This window comes from Pelobates fuscus, chromosome 2 (assembly GCF_036172605.1).
Source record: "Pelobates fuscus isolate aPelFus1 chromosome 2, aPelFus1.pri, whole genome shotgun sequence".
NCBI classification, from domain to species: Eukaryota; Metazoa; Chordata; class Amphibia; order Anura; family Pelobatidae; genus Pelobates; species Pelobates fuscus.
Window position 1 is genome coordinate 34332104 of NC_086318.1, and position 22113 is coordinate 34354216.

Genomic DNA, 22113 nt, shown 5'->3' on the forward strand with positions numbered 1-22113 from the left:
GACAACTTACCAAGGTCCTGCTGGATGCCCGCAGCCACAGTCAATGAATGAAGCAGGACCTGCTTAGCTTGGAGAAGACATCAAATAGGAGAAGCCAGATGCTGAGCAGGCACATGGGGGCCCAAGCAGGGGTCAAGTACTCGGGAGAAAAATGGGGGAACACATACAAAACCTCAACCACTGCGTTTGCTGGTGTTTTGTCTCTGGTGTCTTCATAAGTGGGATACCAAAGAACAAATTGGAAAGGGCTGGTGTGTGCGTAGAAGGGGCTGTTTGTGATGAAGTGTTTGTGTGTGTGTGGGTAAAGGGGTATACTATGTGTAGATAGGGGCTATAGTGTGTGTGCGCATGCACATGTGTATGGGCTGTAGAGATTTTGTATGTGCAGACAGGGGCTATAGTGAGTGGATCATTAGAATCCCTGGCGGTTCAGAGGGGTGAATATCCCCTGGGTGCAGGGGAGGTCATGACATGATAGGTATCTCTCTTGTAGCTCCAGCACTTACACTTAGTGTCAGAGTGTTGCTGTGTGCTACCACGGATTCATCCATCCATACACACCCAGACAGACCCATCCATACACACCAAGACAGTCCCATATACTGCCAGGCCATCTCATATACACCCAGATTGACCGAGAAGCACACAGACTGACCAATATACACAAAAACTGATCCATATACACACACACACCCATACACTGACCCATCCATACACTCATAGATTGCCCCACACAAACACAGACTTACAGAAATCTTCTATAACACAAACGCATAAGGTGGAGCTAATAATACTTCCCTCTCTTAATACAGCCAACAATGCTGAAACATAAAAAGAGGGATATACAATAGTGCAGATTATCCTTATTACAGCATACACATATGAGGATCTCAATAAAGCACACTCACAAGAATTGAGCCATATACAGAACCTGGCTCTAGTGTGTATTTCCTTAGGATCATTTTTGGGAGATCCAAGCCCAACTTTAGATGGTATAAGGGTGATACGATATTCTCCCAAGAATGATAAGTAGCAGGAATTAGGAAAATGTGAACAAATTTATTGATATAAATAAAACTATAAAAAATGAGCATAAAATATGACGCATTTTGCCACGTGTGGCTTCTTCAGTTGGTGCATACGATATTGCTGGGTTCTTGTGGTTTCTTTTAGATGTCCCTTATTCAATTTTCACGGTCTTTTCTACTTGGTGGAAACGCATAATGCTTTCCACCTGTCTGTCGTCATCTTCTTCCTATTTCCGGACGTCACGTCCTGTCACGTGAGCGGATCCGGCAGCCGTGGAACGCAAGCTGAGTTTCACTCCTCTCTCTGGCAGGATATGTATGTAGTGGACCACAACATGCGTTCCACCTTCATATATTTCAAATCTGAGCAAATACCATAGTAATAACACAAAATATATACATAAACATTTTTTTACTAATTTAAGTACAAAATTAAGATACACCTAATAGGGAAACGAGAGAAATGTATTAGACATCTCTGATGTAATAGTAAAAACAATAAATAGTAACGCTTGATAAAATATATAAGAAACAAGGTGCTACAATCACCGTGTGTATCACTCCAAACACTCTGACAATAAGTGAAATATGCAATAAATGGTGGTGAGAGCACTCAATAAAATGTAGAAATATTACCACAAATGGGATAAAAAAAATAGATAATTCTATGAACAAGATAAAAAATGCATATAGGGTAATATAGTTAATAAAAACCTTATGTGTAGAACAAATAGGATCCACTCACATGATTCTGAGCCACTCAACAAGCTGGCTCAGACTAAAAGCAATTATGCTGAAGAAATGGTAGTTTCTTAGTAAGGATCTGGATACCGGGTTACAGCTTAACTTCCTTGGTGCAGCATCAAACAGATTCCAGGATATCAGATTCAGGTTAAAACTGCTCCATACGCTTTATATAACACACAGTAAAAAAAAAATTACCTTACAAATTAAATAGAAAATTGTCCACCTCTACTTAACGCGTTTTGGCGTGTTATGACAAACCCGGAAGAGAATCTAGTCAATTCCGAATACGGTACCAAAATGGATTTCAAAGGGTGGATGACAGGAACACTCACTACAGAACCACTTTTGAAAAAGGCATCCAGTCTGACCGCGTTAAAGGGAAACTCCAGTGCCAGGAAAACGATCTGTTTTCCTGGCACTGGAGGGTCCCTCTCCCTCCCACCCCCCAATCCCCAGTTGCTGAAGGGGTGAAAACCCCTTCAGTGACTTACCAGAGGCAGCGACATGTCCCACGCCGCTCCTCCTTCTGCTTACGTCGGGCGGTGGGCGAGACTGATCTCGCCCGCCGGCCGAGGAGACCTAATGCGCATGCGCGGCAATGCCGCGCATGCGCATTAGCACACCCCATAGGAAAGCATTGAAAATGAATTTCAATGCTTCCCTATGGGGAATAGAGCGACGCTGGAGGTCCTCACACAGCTTGAGGATGTCCAGCGACGCTCTAGCACAGAAAACCTGTGCTATAGAGCAGGAAGTTCCCTCTAGTGGCTGTCTAATAGACAGCCACTAGGGGAGGACTTAACCCTGCAAGGTAATTATTGCAGTTAAAAAAAACTGCAATAATTACACTTGCAGGGTTAAGGGTAGTGGGAGTTGGCACCCAGACCACTCTAATGAGCAGAAGTGGTCTGGGTGCCTGGAGTGTCCCTTTAAGTTAAGAAGTTAAGCTGTAACCCAGTATCCAGATCCTTACTAAGAAACCACCGTTTCTTCAGCATAATTGCTTTTAGTCTGAGTCAGGTTGTGGAGTGGCTCAGAATCATGTGAGTGGATCCTCAAATAAATTAATAATAAAATACAAGACCTTATCATTAAAAAGAAGAAAAAAAAGGAATTAAAATAGAAAATCCACATCCATATAATCCTTTGCTTTTATTTAAAAAGTGATCGATTGGTTTGGTTTTAACTGCTTTTAACTAACATATGCTTCATATTTCTGCATCCTCTATAGACTAATTTGGGATCGGAGGTAGTATTTGTTTCAAAATAGGATCTTCTTTTAAAATCGGCCAGTATTTTTAAATTATTTTATTAACTTTTTTATTGTTCCCTCTATGGTTACATAAACGGGGTATTTCAACAGTGCTACGGGCTTTGAGTCTTTTCTTCGATTACTATCCTTTATAGCACACAAGATCTTTTATTTGGGTTTTTGTAATATTCTCCATGCAACTTTGTAATTCCGTTGCAACATAACCCTTTTCTATGAATTTTTGTCTAATATTTTCTGCTTGTATTTTATAATCTGCATTTTGTGTGCAATTCCTCCTTATCCTTAAGAATTGGCTTTTTGGAGCATTTGTCAACCATGGGGTGTAGTGAAAGCTATTTTTTTCGATTTAACTATTGGCATCTAAATCTTTAAAATGATTCCTAGTATGGATTTTGGTATGAAGAATAAAGATTTCCATGATGCATGCTGCGTTCCACTACGGACTGTCTTACGCCCCTATACATACATATCCTGCCAGAGAGAGGGGTGAAATGCAGATTGCGTTCCACGACTGCGGGTCCGCTCACGTGACGGGACGTGACATGCGGAAACAGGAGGAATACGTCTACAGTGAGTTCCATCAAGTAAAAAAGACCGTGAAAATGGAATAAGGTACATATTAAAGAAACCACAAGGACACAGCAATATCGTATACACCAACTGAAGAAGCCATACGTGGCGAAATGCGTCTTTGTGATTATTGCACTCACATTTTATGCTCAATTTTTATTGTTTTATTTATATCAATAAATTTGTTCACCTTTTCCTAATTCCTGTTACTTATTCTTGGGAGGATATTGGATCACCCTTATACCATCTAAAGTTGGGTTTGGATCTCCCAAAAAGGATCCTAAGGAAATACACACCAGAGCCAGGTTCTGTATATGGCTCAATTCTTGTGAGTGTGCTTTATTGAGATCCTCATATATGTATACTGTAATAAGGATAATCTGCACTATTGTATATCCCTATTTTCTGTTTCAGCATTGTTGGCTGTATTAAGAAGAGAGGGAAGTATTATTAACACCACCTTATGCTTTTGTGTTATATATGTTTTAAGGTGTAGGTGAAGGGGATACCTCACAGGTGTTTAACCACTACTGAACGTTATATTATTTGTTTGTGTTACAGAAATCTTCCCCTCCCTCTGCCTGACAATGTTTTCTGGGGTGGTGAGAGAGCCCATTAAAGGACAAATTGCCCTATCTTTGTTTGTGCGGTAGTGCCTAAATTTTTCTCGGCTGGAACGCTGTTCCCATGCGTTCCTGCAGGACTTGAGCCCAGGAACAAGTATGCTGTCAATTTTTTTCTGGAAGGGTGGAAGTGCACACCTAGCACCATGACCATTACAGTGGTTTGTATTTTTATGGTGCTTGAAATGTTCCTTTAAACTCATCAAACACACATTTACAGTACCCTAATAAAAAATAATAGTTTTGTAGTTACAAATAGTATACCATATCTTTAAAAATCAGACATGTTCAATAATTTTACATTAACTGCAATAATAGCTAAGCAGGAAAAGTATCAATAATTTTAAGATTCATGACCAGGTATCAAGAAGTAAATCTAACAAGCAATGAACTGTTATATTCATTATTGCATTAGTCCGCATAGAAAATTAAGCAAAAACATGATTTTTAAAACTTGATCGTTAATTGACAAAAGCAATATTTTGTAATCAGTTTTATTTTATTTTTACTTATACATTCATACAAATACACTATATTTAATTTTCCACCATCCAATCAAATGTATAAATTGTGTAACAAAACTTGCGTACCAAAAGAACAATGGCCCGAATCTCGCTCTTCTAAAAGATTCCTAGATAAGACCCGGTGTGGTTTCCTGTAAGTGCCTTCTGAGTTCATGACACGTATCCCTGTTATGTGATATTTGCTTTGACATCACAATGACTGTTGCCTTTTTTCTAAATTCCGCTCAATGTCATGGATCACTTGGACAGCAGCATTGGGGATTCGAGTTCCTGGTCCAAAGATACTGGATACGCCAGCATTGTACAGAAATTCATAGTCCTGTTGAAAACATGCAAATGATTAGAAAGATATATAGACAGACCTAAAATTCACAGCAGTAATGCACTCTAAGGACTATTGATGACATTTATATGTCCACGTATACCTATTGTTAGCAGTAGTGGAGATAGAGAGCAGCACTCTGGCAGACCTTGAGTAGGAGGCCACAGTTCTAAAATGTTTGAATACTTACAATGTGGGGGGTGCTGTGTGCAGTGTGTTGTAGTGGTTATGAGTGAAACAAACTAATATAAAATATTCTTTTTTTTAATCTGTGTTCCTTTACCAGTTCACATATAGGGCCCCTTTTTTTGAAAATTAAATAAAAATAAGCCTTAAATTTACCTTCATTCCTGTGCTAGGAATGACTCTTTATTACAGCCCAGTTCTCCTACTGTATGATTACCAGGCTTACAAAAACCTTTTTCACATTTTGTTTAAACCTAGAATGCCCTACCTAGAATGTCCTATAGGGCACTATTAAAGGGACACGAAAGGCAATCAGACCACTTCTTCTAATTGAAGTTGTCTGGGTGTAGTGTCTATGTCCCCCTTAGCCCTGCAATGTAACACATTGCAGTTTTTAGAGAAACAATGTGTACATTAGAGCAGTGTTTCCCAACCCAGTCCTCAAGGCACACCTACCAGTCCAGGATTTAAGGATTACCCAGTTTTGTCTAAGGTGTTTTTAGAAAAAAAAGAAAAAACACCTTAGACAAAACTGGGTAATCCTTAAATCCTGGGACTGGTAGGTGTGCCTTGAGGACTGGGTTGGGAAACACTGAATTAGAGTGCCAAGAGTGCATCTAGTGACTGTCTACCAGACAGCCACAAGAGGCGCTTTCTGCTGTTTCACAGACTTTGACTCTGTAAAACAACACTGGAGGTCCTCACACTTTGCATGATGATGGTCAGGGTCCTCGACAATACCATGGGAAAGCATTGATTCTGCTGTGCATACAGATTTTTTTGCTCAATGACCACTTCTAACAGCAGAGGTGGTCATGGTGGCGGATTTTGGTGTTTAGACTGTCCTTTTAACATACAATTAGAATGCAAACAGCATTCTCTACAAAGTCTGTGTATTTAAATTTGTATTCTGCTTTGTGTGCATTTTTGTAGCTGTTTATATGCTTTGTGTGAAATACAGAGCATGCTTCTTGTTGAAACCTAGCTGGAGAGATTAGAATTCGATCGATAATTGGAGCATTTTTATTCTTTTCCAATTTATTTATTTTGTTTCTATAATAATACTTTGCCTGATAAACACATACTGAGGGTGTTGAGATGAGCTATTCAAACAATATAAAGAACGTTATTCCTACAGATATCCCAACACACCCAATTCCAGTTATATATTTCATTTAGAAGCAGTGTAAATTTTGACAGCTATGTTACTTTTAGCCATAGCCTTTTGACTAAAATGCTGATTAGTTTTAGTCATATTGTAGTCAACTGAATTGCTTTAGTTTTAGTCAATGAAATATCATAAGATTTTAGTCTACTAAAATCTATGGGTTTAGCTGAAGTGCAATGCATCATTTAATCATTTCTCTAGAATTTCCAAACTCCTTATATACTCCTTGAGTACAGCTCTATTAACCTGCTATTAGCAATGGTATTAAGGATTTAACTATTGTGATTATAATCCAGCCATCACAGTAGCCCCCATAACATAGATTCTAGAACAGCTTACCTGAGGTGGGATGACTCCACCACACATTACTAGGATGTCAGGGCGCCCCAGAGAACTTAACTCTTTGATTAACTCAGGGACAAGTGTTTTGTGACCTGCGGCTAAGGTGCTAACGCCAACACAGTGGACATCAGCATCCACAGCCTGCTGGGCTACTTCACGAGGCGTCTAAGAAGAAAAAGGAAGAAGGTTATGACATAAATGAATAAAACTCTTCTAGTCACCAAATCAGTTATCTGTGGGGTGGTATCATATATGTTTGGAAGTGACTGCGATTCCTGATCATATTTTTATGTATTTATTGCATGCCATTCATGCAATATATGTGCTTCTTTGTCAGAGGAACACTATACTTTATTGCCACCATGGAACTCTAACCAATATATATATATATATATATATTAAATCTGAACTTATAATATTTAGTATATAAATATATACCTTTAATTTTAATATTTGCACTAATATTTTAAATTTTTAGCGCCTATATTGCTTGTTTGTTTGTTTTTCTGTTTCTTTATAATATTTAGTGGCTACAGTTACTTGGAGTGAAACTTTAGTCACTAGAAACACTACAGCGTGATGAATAGTAAAACATTACTATTATAATAAAATATTGCTTAAACATGTGCACCCAACAAATGTGGATGAAGAAAAGTACTTTCATGAAAAACGAATCCAAAAGATCATGAAAAGATGATAACTTTATTGCTTATCTGAGAGAGTAAGATTTGCTAGACTTGCAAAAAACATTTTTGGGCAGTTCTTCTAAATTTAATTTTAACTTCCAAAACATTTTTATTGAAAATGATGCAGTCTCAGCAACAGTAGGGGTGCTGGGGTTACACTTCCGAGCACCCCAGATGACCGATTCAATTTAAATTAAAAAAGGCAAAGCGTCAAACATTATGAATATCTAAAAAGCAGAGATCCAATTAGGGAGATGCCAGAGTCACGTTGTTAAATCAGGATGACTAGTGAAGACAAGTTGAGCAGGTTAAGGTGCCTTAATAAAAATGTAGGAATAATGTGCCTGATCTTGGAATACGTGATTGGGGTAGTACTCTCATAAAGATACCATAGAGTGCTCCACCCTTCCTTTTAAATGCTTTCTAATCCTGAATGAATCGATCATCTGGACTTTACCTGTGGAGTTTAATTAATTGAAGAAGACTTCACAGGTAAATCCTGAATAATTGATTTGTTCGGAATTAGATTAAAACAAATCTGTTTTGGATGAAGCATCTTAAAGAAATTTTTGCACAGGACAAGTGATGATCATCTTAATTCGTTAAAAAAAAAATGTCATGGTATATATAAATATAGATGGATCAGATCAGCACCTGATGAGATAAAAGTCTGCATGGTAATGATGTAATCTTTGTCGAAATAGTGATGCAATGTTCAATGTAATGAGGGAGAGGTGTGAAAAATTAGGGAGTCTGATTGTAATTCTAAGTGACACAGTTTAAAGTTCATTCCCATATTTAATTTTTTTTGGTGTAAAACAGAATCATCAGAAGGTATTTCATCAGAATTATTCACAAATTATGTTTTTATTTCTTTTTATTAAGGAAGCATGTATTAGAGTGTGATGAATTAATTGATGGATTTATTGTTAGGCTATCTAGAAGGACTTATCATTGAAAATTTTAATTCTGGAAGTAATATTAAATGTTGGATACAATGCCAGTATGTAGGAACTCAAAGAACCTCCAAGAATCATCTTTTTAACAGTCTGATCCAGTGTGATGTCAAACTGTCTATTAAATGAAAATGATAATTCACCATTACTATACATAGTGAATTACAGAACGAAATAGCAGCTTTGACCTCTAAAGTACAGTAATACATATGTTTCTTAGACGGTCACCAATATGGGCTGTTACATTAATGTCTTAGATCAGTCTGTGTGCAGATATGGCTACTGATAATGAATCAGTATGGGTTTTAAAATTCAAGTATCATGTTCACAAGCACATGACAGTCGCTGGAAAATTGCAATTTGTTTTAGCAAATATAAGCTATGTTTTTTTATTATGAAGAACGAAAACATCAATGGGCTTTAAATTATCTAGTACTCAAGGCTGAACGTCCCGGTGAAAGTACAATATTGTTCTCATCAACACAAGACAGCATGACCATGCATCAGAATGGAACAAAACAGAGCTAAAAAGCATCTGGTTAGTATTGACGTCAGAAGGGGTGAAAATAAAAAATAAAGAAGAAAGACCGATAAAAATCAGTTCACGGTAACTACCTCGAGCATACCATGAGAAGAAAATTGCAGCATCCTTTTCAACAGGAACATTACATAATTAGCAGCTCGGTCACTTTATTTTATATTTATTTCTTCTATTCCCCATGTTTTTTTTTTTTAACGAATTATTTTTTAAAGTTATACATAAGAAAAAGTAGGAAGTAATCAGTGGTTTCCTCATCTGAACCAATGTTATAGAATCAGTCGGACTGACCGAATTGTGCCCACCTTTGACTTTAATAAATATGAGACTTTGCCTAAGCAATTGGAATTCGGATGAGGCAGAGCACACAGGGTGATGACGTCATTGCTCCGTGCAGGGAGTGAAGCAGGGGTGTACTGGTCAAATTCCACCTCAGTCTGACCAGAGGTATATGAATATTGCAGAGGGATCTAGTCTTCTGTGAAAGTATAATTTTCAGGCATTTTTTTACATATGCTTCATTTAAAAAAAAAAAAAAAAAATGCCATATCTATTTATAGGATTCTTATACTAATAATGAAAACATTTCTGATGACAGTTGTCCTTCAAGTCCTAAGTTCTCAGGATACTTCAATTACAAAAGGTTTATCTTCCCCCTGTATTCTTTTTATTTTTAACAATGGCCTTCACATTCCTTTATTTTTTAAGCTGCACATGTTAATTAACACAGCCCAAATTTCACAAAGCTGGTTCGGTTTGTTATTGTATCTCTGATCACACTCACCGTTTGATTGTAACTTGAAAATGATCAATAAACATTTACGGAAAAAGAAAAACTATGGTAACCCAGGTATATCATTAAAAAAATAATTGCATTAAGAACAATAAAATAAATTACAATTCCATCAAGAAGTTCAAGAAGAATCGTCCGGTTCAAGCCTTTGTATGCTTAGTTAATGGGCTTCAAGGACAAAGACAACAATTTTTGATAATGCTCTGGTCTGAGGTAGAAGGAAGGAGAGTAAATCAAAAGGTAATGCTTAAGATGCTTGGCGGGGGTTTCAGAGGTCAAAGTACTCTCAAAGTAATATATAGAAAAATACACAGCACTCCAAGCACCACTTGATATGTTTGAAATGGTTAGTAAACATGTGCCATGCACTCTTCCTTTTCTTAGGCATCATTTGCAGAAATTAGATATTTGTAGTGGTGGTTACAATGAGAAAACCAGGCAGCATTAGATACACACCATGGTTAAAGGAACATCTGTCTGAAAAACATCAAGACACCCAACTACTCAGAGATGAAGAGCAGATTAGTTCCATGGTTTCCATGGTCACTATGATAGAACTGTGCAGCATGTATTTAGAGAGGTAATACTGAACATAGATAGATAGATAGACAGATAGATGGAACAACCTTACAGACACAGAAGACAGGTGAGCGGAGCCGCAGACGGCAGGGGGTGAGGGGAAGACCCTTGGGCGTAAAGCTACCGCATCCACTTACCCACACTCTACCTGGCCCACCCGGGCTGCATGCCACTGGGCTGATAACCCGGAAGCATTGCCCACATGTACGGAGGCATAAATATCCCAAGCGACAAATGACTACTAAACCCTCAGTCACGCCCGCACGTAGAGAAAACTCGGGCCCCAGAGGTTTGTGGCCAAGAGATGCAGGCCAGCACACCAGCCTGGGGCTGGAGAGACACTCTCACCTACATCTGCACAGCAGCGCACCGCAGGGACCCACTAACGGGCTCCTGCCGCGTCCTGAAAAAAGGCATTGAATGAAGGTGATTCTACCTGAGCCCCCATGAACTCGTTGCAACACGACCATACTAACACTGGTCCTGCAATGCCTCACAAACGAGACTGTGGAGTTTAATGGGCAGCATGCCACTAAAGTAGACCCCAGATCACAGTGAATAATCAATCCTTGAATTAGCCTGTATTTAACACAACATGTTTATTTTATATTATCTCGTCTAGCTTGCATAACAGTCACGTAAATTAATTTGTTTGCCGTTGCATAACTAGTTCCAGTCTAAATAGTATGCATTCTGCCATGTTTTTAACTAGTCATGTAACTTATCTCACACGGATGTCAGGCAATATACGTGTTTATTTTATCGCCTACCATGCTGATCTGTCGCTCATCACGTCATGACCTGCACACATAGCACATCATACTTGTACTGTTTACACAGCTAAGCCTAGTTGTTTTATCATACCGTCTCTAACTAGATATTAACCATTATGTCTAATGCATCTATCGTATGCACCCGCCAAATTCGAGCCAATGTCCTAAACTACTTTACCTAGCTTGCCTTGCTTAATTATTAAAAATGTGCCACAATAATGTTTACTCTGTACACTGTTCTCCGCTTGCATCTGCTGTTGTGACAGCGCAAGGCTGTTTGTTAAACCATGCACTGCAAAAATAAAAAAATAAAAATTCTCAGAAAGTAAGTGAAATTACTAAACCGGAGACATTAACCATTATCTTTTGCAGAAATGTAATATCCGCTTACCTTGCCAATTTCTCATAATCCTCAATAATATTCTTGACACCCCATATGTTTGAGAACTAATGGAGATGCATTTTGAAGGATGCCGTTAACGTACATGTGCCATGATACATTTTATTTTCCCAAGGCAGCGATTATAATATTATCCATTAGTACAATGTTTCACAGTGTAGTAAAATATCCACAAAGAGTACAATATTTTGCAGTGTACTAAAATATCCATAGCAGTGTAACTAAGTTCAAGAAAGTCACACAAGAAGATGGTACCAAACTGGGTTCATAAGTGAAACCACACTATTTTAAAGGATCCCTATAGCACCCTTAGGGCCCCCCTCCCTTGGCACTGAAGGAGTTAAAACCCCTTCAGCTACTTACCTTTATCCAGCGCCAGGCTCCCTCGGCGCTGGTGACCTCTCCTCCCCCACCGACATCAGCTCCCGAGTGGAGCGGAATGCGCATGCGCGGCAAGAGCCGTGCGCGCACTCAAACAGTCCGTAGGAAAGCATTTCTTAATGCTTTCCTATGGACGTTCTGCACGCTGGTTCGCATCCAGCATCCCAGCCTCGTTGGATTAAACCTGCAATGTAAACAAAGCAGTTTCTCTGAAACTGCTATGTTTACATCTGAAGAGTTAAAACCTGGGGGACCTGACACCTAGACAACTTCATTGAGCTGAAGTGGTCCGGGTGACTATAGTGTCCCTTTAACTGTATTTGGTGAGTCAACCCTTTTGTCCCACTGTGAACCCAGTTAGCCACCAAGTGTGTCTTTCTCTTAATTTTTTATAATTGTAGTTACACAACTGTAGCAGTCTGCTTATCTTTTTCATGTTTTATTTTACATAGTGGTAATGTAATGTCAGTTATGTATTCTTTTTCTTCTCTTGTGCAGCAAAGTAAATAGAAAAAGCTTATTTAATAGTTTTTAAATAATTTAAAAACTCACACTTTTTTTTTTATAGATAGCACAAATTCTTATGGTGCTTGGATTTTCCCTTTAATTCAACATTTAAAATAGATTGAAGATAAAATTGTAAGAGAAGGGACTCTTAGAGAAGCACTAAAAGCACCACAGACACTACACATTGTTGTAGTGGTGATAGTGCTTGCATAGGCGTGCGCACGGGGTGTGCCGGGTGTGCCTGGGCACACCCTAATCCCCGCGGCACGCCTATGTATTGAGACCGGCAGGGGAGATCTCAGGATCCCCCCTGCCGGCTCATGCAGAGCCGGCGCTATCCGAGCGCCGGCTCTGCTCTCAGCCTCTCCTCCCCGGCTCACATGCAGGGAGGGAGGCAGGAGAGGACCGGCGGAGCTATTGCCAGCAGCTCCGCCGGGTTCCTCTCGTGAGATCTGAGCGTTGCCGCGGGGCTAGAGTTCACTCTCCTCTGGACCACCAGGGAAGGATGGCAGCAGCAGCAGGATCCCCCCTCCCAGGCATAAGGTAAGAAGGGAGGGGGGATAACTGATCTGCCTCCACCTCCACTGGACCACCAGGGACAAGGAACAAGAATCCCCCCTCCCCACATAAAGTAAGAAGGGAGGGGGGATATTAAATAATGTACCCCCAACCTCCACCCCCCACAATCACCCACACACATACACAGCACCCACACACACACATACACATACACAGCACCCACCCACAGCACCCACAGACATACACAGCACCCACACACATACACAGCACCCACAGACATACACAGCACCCACAGACACACAGCACCCACAGACACACAGCACCCACACACAAATACAGCACCCACACACACATACAGCACCCACACACACAGCACCCTCACAAACACAAACAGGACCCTAACACACACACACAAAACACTACCAGTACCCTCACACACAAACAGCACCCTGACACACAGTACATTTACAGCACCCTCACACACACAAACAGCACCCTGACACACACACAAACAGCACCCTGACACACACACAAACAGCACCCTGACACACAGTACATTCACAGCACCCTCACAAGCACGCACACACAAACACCCTCACCCACATAGTACACTACCAGCACACACACATCACACTAACAGCACCCTCACACACAGCTTTGTGTGTGTGTGTGTATATATGTGTATATATATACATACATATATATATATATATATATATATATATATATATATATATATATATATATACACACGCCGCGTGTGCTTGAGGGTGCACACCCTAATGCAATAGGCTGTGCACGCCTATGAGTGCTTGGAGTGTTCCTTTAAATGGACTTTAAGGTTCTTTAGTTCTGTTAAATCATAAAAAAGACTAAGACAAGTGAACATAAGTACCTGGAACAGAGGTCCAATATCCACATCAAATCCCAGGTCTGCAAATCCTGTTGCTATAACCTTTGCTCCTCGGTCATGCCCATCTTGTCCCATTTTTGCAACAAGCAAACGAGGTCTTCGACCTTCTCTTTCCATGAAACACTGGACTCTGTGAGTGAAAAATGCAGCAAATTGTTTAAATCTTCTTTACTACAGAAGGGAAAATTGTGGCTTAGATTGTGGGATTTGTCCCATACATCAGATTTCTAAGATGCTACAAAACAACATATTTTACAGCAATTATTCTGTCTGCTTTTCACAGCATTTATTGAAGCAATGTGAAACAACATTTTTTTTTTTTTTTTATCTATTTTTCAGATTATTTTATCCATTAAAGTATGTTGGTGTGGAACTCTGATTTCGTCTGATTTTTAAATACAGAATATTGCAGCAAATTAAACCACCATAAAACATATTATTTTATTATTTAGCAGTTTATAACATTTTGTAAAAAAAAACACAAAAAAAAAAAAAAAAAACAGACCATGTTTTTTTTTTTACAAAATCCTTATCAAGTATGCGTCCCTGAAAACAGAAGCTAAACACGTTTTTTACAACTTGTGGCCTACATATAGCTGTGGATATATTGCATAGATGGTGCAATGCTACTTTTATAATTACAGTATTTCTCAACAAAGGTTTCCAACTTAACAGGTCGGATTTTTCCCCAGAAATGTCTTACATGGTGTGAAAAAAGGATAGGGTCCGACAAAGTAGTTTAAGAACTCGGCATGTCCAGTTAAAACATTATGGACGACTTAATGATTAAAACAGTAAACTACCTGTGCATTTGCAATCTTGGTCTATTTACTTTATTATCTTGCCCATAACCTTACGATCTAGAACAGATTCTTGGATAGAGAAGCATATTCTTTCATTACAATATTTAACATCGATTGTTTAGAATAAGTACGGTAATCCAAAATCACATAAAAGGTACTAAATACACAAAAAAGTGTTCTGGCAGAAAGGGTCCAGAGTAGGAAATGAAATTAAAGAACATGGCTGTTTATTTTTGTTCTTTGTTTTTAAATTGAAAGATTGTCAAGAATATTATTTCTAAACATCTTATTATTTTGTTAAAGTTATACAATTATCTTTTTTAACAGTTTTTTTTTTTTTGTTTATAAATCCAAAAAGTGTAGCTTTATTTATCACAGTGGATATGTCGTATACTTTGTAATGCCAGGGCTCTTAAACATGGAACATCAAATATCAATATCATATAAGGAAACCGTTTGTTAAATCGTTCAATACATCTACCTATTATTTTATATAATAATATAGTTATATCTTTAAAATTTTATACATTCCACTCCTGTAGCGCCCTACTATTTCAAGCGATTCATTTTGAAACCAAACACTGCTCAGCCTAAAGGGCAATTGGACAGTTAATGTAACCTCCAGATGTAATCTTTGCAGAACCACACGACGACGATGTGTGTATAGATCATTAAAAAGGTTATCTAAAGCAACAGTGCACTTTGAAAATCTGTTACTGGATGGTAGAAGATAAAGACAGCCTCAGTGAAGACACTTATCAGATGTCAAAAGCAAAGGGATGCCCAGGGCTTAAATTGGAAAACATGTTTAAACAGGTGACAAAAGGGTCGTACAAAAGCAAGTGGCTCCCAATGGAAAATAATGTGGTATGCCAATTACAGTCTAGGTTTTCATTTAAACGGCCTATCAAGGAACACATCTATCAAATGCCATACCTTTGAAATCCCAGATTGTAGCATTTAGGACTGAAATTTCCAATTGGCTTTTATTTTCTGGTTCTAATCTGAATGATGTATGCCCACGTAAATTATTTTATGGTTTACGACAAAGATGGCATTGCAGATGTATTTGTGGGCATCTAGTTATATAGCACATGGTATATAAACATCCTGCTCTGTTGTATTGTGGTTACAACCATCCTAGAAAATTGTTAACCACTTCCTGGTCTTTGATAAAGCTGCTTGTTTGTTTGCATTATATGTTTTGCCTTATCTTTTTGGCAATATGATGAGTGAGAGAGTGGAAATCGGGTGCCACTGGGACCCCAATTCATTTCAAACCACTCAAAAATAGTTTGACACAGAGCCAGGGGACAACATCACTAAACGGCTAGCACCATACCCACTTCAACTCGCTGTAGTGGTTATGGTGCTTAAACTGCCCCCATAAGTCATTATACGTTTGAAAACAGTCTTAAGATCAGAGTACGTTTTCTAATCAATATTTGATATTTTATATTTAATCCGGCGCCGGGTAAAACTCCCTGTCACTGCTTGGCGTACCCCCGTGTGACGAACTGCTCAGCCAACAGAGAATTCAGAAAACATGGAAGCACTGCATTGTCAAACAACCCGGTTCCCAAATTATATAACTAACATCCCACAATTGCTAACATGAAGTTGGGGGGCTTCGTTCACAGGCATTCCAAACCTTCACAGTATGTATAGTTGTATAGTTGGATCATTTTCATCCATATATTTGTTAGCACACTTTATAGAGGAAATTGCATTATTATTTGCAAATTATTAACTAAATTGAGAATTTAAAGTTAATTTCAAATTTAATGCTAAAATAGCCAAATTGAAAAAATCAGCCATGCTTGGAAAATTCAGGTGCTCTGGCTTAAAATCTGAAATGTGGGGGGCGGGGCCAGGCTACAAAGCAAGCAGGAGCTAAGGGAGCTCCTCAGCTTGTTTGGAGAAATTGGGCAAGTAACGAAGATAGTTAGCAAAATTGAAAGAGGATTTTGATTTCTGACCTGTGGAGTAAGCTCTGGCGATTCCTGGACTGGTTTTACTGGTTCGACTGGGAGTTTTACGAAACCTGACTCTTACTGCGGCCTGTCCTGAGGCGAGTGACGCGGCCCACACTTCCATCCCTTCGGATTGTTGGGGGTTTATCCTGGTCCCCACTGGGGCTGCATCCCAAAGCCCTATACAGTAAAGCTCAGTTCTACCCCTGAAACGAGACCGAGCCACGCATGATGGCCAACGCAAGTGCTCAGACAAAGCAGGGCCTGGCGTCACACCATCCAAACGCAACACATTTACCTCTAACATACCTGGCTAGCTCTTCTGGGTGAAAACAGAGAATAACAGGCTTAGTTAGTCTCTGCCATTCGCTCTTAATTTATGCCTTGAAGCTTAGGCGTACTTGACATCTTGCATAAAAATAAAAATCACTGATTATTATCACCGTGTCCAATACTCATCCTTAGCTTACTCTGCCTACTGCTAAAAAACAAATGCCTTATCTGTTTAGGTTTCTTGTTTTATATATATATATTTTTTTTAAATGTGCAGTTTGTCATGACATGTAGTGTTTGACCTATGCTTGTATACATAGAATGTTATCATTTTAATGTGGCATTGCTCAACTGTGTTTATTCAATTGCACTTCAAAAATAAAGACAAAAATGACAAAAAAAATAAAATAAATCAAAATGGACTTTGGATTCTCAATTTAGTCAATAACTCCGCTAGCCATGACAGGATCATGTTTGTTTCTTTCCAGTATTATTTTACAATAACAGAGCGATTTTATTTTTGAATGCTAGACTTCTTGGTGGAAGAGAATTTCAATATTGACACAGAATACACAGATGGACTTGTTAGCATTAGTTGCTTTGCTGCCATTCAATATTTCTATAGAAAAAACCTCTTTAGTAGAAAATGTGCTACTTGCCGTAGTGATGTGGATTTCAGGAGTGATGGGGAAATTACTTCCAGTTTGTGTGTTCATTTAAGTAAACGCAGTGATAAGCCTATAATAAACCTGATAATATTTACTTTATTGATCATTGTGGAAATCCACAGCATGATCATTTTTTTAATAAAATACAGAGTTTTTAAAATTTACAGAAAATTATTGGAATACAAATATTATATATTTGACAAGCTGAACACTAACATAGGAACACTCTATGCTCGTATAGAATTTGCTGGTTTCACCTGGAGTTTCTGGATTTGTATAGTAAACTTTCATTCTTCATACCATATTCCAACGTCATATTCGGCCCCCTATAAAGGTGGGTTTGCCCCCGGTTATTCATTACTACCTTGTCCTACTACTAAGGCAGAACAGCCGCTTTATCAACTTAAATTGGGAAGATCACTGGGAAATGGGACATAAAGAACCCACATTGTACCAATACAACCATAAGGAATAAAAAAAAGAAAAGAAAATACAAATGATTAAAAAGATGTACCTTTTGATTGATTGGGCAATTTCCTCACTTTCACCAAATTCCTGGCGATAAGCTCCGCTCACCATCCGATCACTGGCTTTGTGTTCACCAAAAATCTTCTTCATGGCATCAGTTATTTCTCCCACCGTACACCTAAAGGACACAAAGAAGCATGTGTTTACTTGCTGGTAATTTGATGTGACAGTTAAACAGCTAGTGAATGATAAATCCATATTTTTCTGCCTGGTTTATTCTAAATGTTTTGCCATACAATTTGCACTGGACCGGTTAGGTTCCATCTTAAAGATCAGACTGAAAATGCTCCTGAACTACAAACTACAAACACTATAACAGTGACAGGTATAGAATGGTTGGTTCCACATCTGTATTTTTTTGGGACACACACACACACACACACACACACACAAAAAAAAGCTTCTCGATATGTAGTGTATATAGGTATATATTTAATATGTTCTTATTGCAAACCTTTCCAAAGAACCTGCATGCAATTTCCAGCATTCCATTTTTTTTGCATTATTTATTTTTATAGTGCGAGAGTGTACAAGCAGGCTTGTGTTGCCATGACAGCCCAAGCTTATATGTTATATACATGTAAATACATTGCCATGGCTTGAAATAGATGCACTTAGGTGTTCGGTGAGAATACTAAAAACATGCTATCATGAAGCAAGAGTATGTAACAAGATGATCAATAGCTTACATTTAAACCATGAGTTATATGTAACTCCACCAGGAGTCCACAACACATTATATAGAAGGCACTGTTAGGCACTGTAAAATGCTCGGCTGTGAATAGCAGAGGTAATTTCAGCCCACAACTGATCGGGAGGCAGTGATATGGGTAGCATGGAGCCGCTGTCCGCCATTCCAGATCCTTATCGGACTCCGAAGCTGCTTCCAATTTTGCAGGGGCAGACCCCACTACAAGCCCAGGAAAGTTCCCTTTGCACTGTGCTACATCAGTTCTTCAGCATGATCCTTCTATGCGGTGGGTATGCGGGACGGAGCAGGTTTCTTTCCAGCGCTGGCTGGAGCCACGGAGACCACCATAAAGAGTTGCAGAGCATTGATGTAGTTCAAGCATCCCCCAGAGCTGGACACAGATTAGGTCATAAGCCCTCAGACTATCTGCAAGAGTCCTCCGAGGCCTCTCTGGCTTCATCTCACATCTGGTGTCAGCCATCTTGGTGGCGTGCACAGGTAGATTCTGAAGGCCTAGCAGGACTCTAATACTTAAAATGTTCTGGTTGGCCTATTTCTGAAGAGCTGTAATAACGGGCAGGAATCCCTCAGGTATTCTTTTCAAAGGAACACTATAGGGACAGGAACACAAACATGAATTCCTTACCATATAGTGTTAAAAACACCATATAGCCCACCTTGCCCCCTCAAATATAGTAAAATCTTTCTCGTATTCAAGTCATCAGAATTGGTGGTATGAGCCAATCACAATGCTTCCCCATAGGATTGGCTGAGACTGTCAAGGAGGCAGAGCCAGCACAAGTCAAACACAGCCCTGGCCAATCAGCATCTCCTCATAGAGATGAATTGAATCAATGCATCTTTATGAGGAACGTTCAGGGTCTGCATGCAAAGGGTGGAGACACAGAATGGTAGTACTGCTTACTGTGCAGCACCGCCCCAGGAAGCTCTTCTAGCAGCCATCTGGGGGAGTGGCCAGTGGAGTTATCTGTAGGCTGTAATGTAAACACTGCATTTTCTTTAACCCCTTAAAAGGGACTCTCCAGGGAGGAGATTTTACTCACCTGGTTCCAGCGCCGGGAGCCTCGTGAAGCCGCGCCCCCTATTTCGTCAAAATGACGAAATAGGTGGGCGCGAGCAGGGAGCAATCAGACGCTTCCATTTGGAAGCGTCATTGCTCCCTTGTGCGCATGCGCGGCTTTGCCGCACATGCGCACATACTTCAGAGGGCGCCATTCATGCCACCCTCTGAATTGCTGAGCGCACTACCGCGCATGTTGTACGTTAAGGACCAGGGCTCTTTTAACACTTTTGTGGTGTTTGTGTTTAGCTGTAATTTTCCTCTCGCTCTCATTTACTTTTTCCATACAAGTTATATATTGTTTTTTTCAGAACAAAAAGGGTTTTCTTTACATACTATTCTTTGTATCATGTCATATAATTTACTTTAAGAAAAATAAAATATGGTGAAAAAAAAAAAAAAAAAAAAAAAAAAACATGTTTTTTTGACTTTTGCTTGAAAAATCTTTTACTTACCTACAAAAGCTTTTTTTCCATGTACATATTTTTTTTAAAGTAGACGACACAGGGTATTCAATATGGGGTACCGTCTTTTTTAGTAGCCACTTAGTCACAAACACTGGCCAAAGTTAGCGTTCATATTTGTTTGTGTGTGAAAAAAAAGGAAAAAACTAAATTGAACGTTAATTTTGGCCAGTGTTTGTGACTAAGTGGCTACTAAAAAAGACTGGACATACCCCATTTGCAATACCTTGGGTTGTCTTCTTTTGCAAATTGTATGCCATCATGGGGGTAATTCTCATTCCTGGGCTACCATACGCTCTCAAAGGCAACATAACCAACTTGCCAATTTTCAATGTAAAAATATTTGCCCCTTATATTTGCCCCTGTAACTTATAAAACGCTATAAAACCTGTACATGGGGGGTACTGTTATACTCGGGAGACTTTGCTGAACACAAATATTAGTGTTTCGTAAAACACTAAAACGTATCACAACAATTATATCATCAGTAAAAGTGCCGTTTGTGAGTGAAAAATGCAAAAAAAGGTCAATTTTACTGACAATATCATCGCTGTGCTATGTTTTACTGTTTTGAATCACTAATATTTGTGTCCAGCGAAGTCTCCCGAGTAAAACAGTACCCCCCATGTACAGGTTTTAAGGTGTCGTAGAAAGTTACAGGGCTAGTCATGTCTACAAATGCTCGCAGTTTAGGGAATAAGATCCATGAACTTGTGGCAATAATGGCAACTGATAGTGTAGATTTAGTCGCTGTTACTGAGACATGGTATAATGAGAAAAATGACTGGGACATAGCAATACCAGGGTACTCTTTATATAGAAAAGACAGGGAAGGCAAGAAAGGGGGAGGGGTGGCCCTGTATGTAAAGGATAGCATAAAATCTAGCCTAATAAAGGTTAGTGAGGCGAACATAGAGTCCGTTTGGGTTACGTTAGAATTTGGTAATCACACAGTAACTCGTGTAGGTGTGATTTATAGGCCCCCAGGACAAATTGAAGAGTTAGTTAATCGACTAGTTGAAGAAATAGCTAAAATGACAATGAAGGGGGAAGTTATCATCATGGGTGACTTTAATCTTCCTGATGTGAATTGGAAAACAAAAATAGCTACTTGTGCCAGGAGCAAACATATTCTAAACTCCCTACTGGGATTGTCTCTAAAACAAGTCGTTGAGGAGCCAACTCGTAAAGAGGCTATACTAGATTTAGTGTTAACAAATGGAGATTTGGTATCAGATATTACTGTAGGTGAAAGTTTAGGATCCAGTGATCATCAGTCAGTGTGGTTTAATATAAGAACAGTGACTGAGTCACACCACACAAAAACAAAAGTTTTAGACTTTAGAAAAACAGACTTTTCTAAAATTAGAATATGTGTAAAGGAGTCATTATCAGACTGGAGCAATTTATATGGAGTCCAAAAGAAATGGGATTATTTAAAAGTTGCACTACTGAAGGCAACAGAAAATTGCATTAGGCTTGTCAGTAAAAGCAAAAAATTCAAGAAACCACTGTGGTACTCCGCAGATGTGGCCAAAATAGTAAAAAACAAAAAGTTAGCATTTAGTAATTATAAAAAAACCCAGAGTGAGGAAGACAGAATGACCTATAAGATTAGGCAGAAAGAGGCTAAGCAAGTTATAAGAGCTTCCAAATCCCACACAGAAGAGAAAATAGCACAGTCAGTAAAAAAGGGGGACAAAACTTTTTTTAGATACATAAATGAGAAAAGAAAAGTAAAACAAGGATTAGTTAGATTAAAAACAAAAGAAGGAAGGTATGTAGATGAGGATAAAGGTCTAGC

At 39.0% G+C, this 22113-nt stretch overlaps 1 protein-coding gene across 1 annotated transcript in view; it reads right to left on the reverse strand.

Annotated features, from left to right (window-relative positions):
* Positions 1 to 4721: 4721 nt before the first annotated feature.
* The window catches only part of MMUT (methylmalonyl-CoA mutase), a 46834-nt gene continuing 29442 nt past the window's right edge, over positions 4722 to 22113 (reverse strand). Inside the window, exons 10-13 of the mRNA XM_063442066.1 lie at positions 18060 to 18191; positions 13811 to 13958; positions 6781 to 6948; positions 4722 to 5084 (exon numbers count right to left, since the gene is read on the reverse strand). Coding sequence (XP_063298136.1) covers positions 4956 to 5084; positions 6781 to 6948; positions 13811 to 13958; positions 18060 to 18191 — 577 coding nt within the window. The 3' untranslated portion in view covers positions 4722 to 4955. The remainder of the gene's footprint in view (positions 5085 to 6780; positions 6949 to 13810; positions 13959 to 18059; positions 18192 to 22113) is intronic.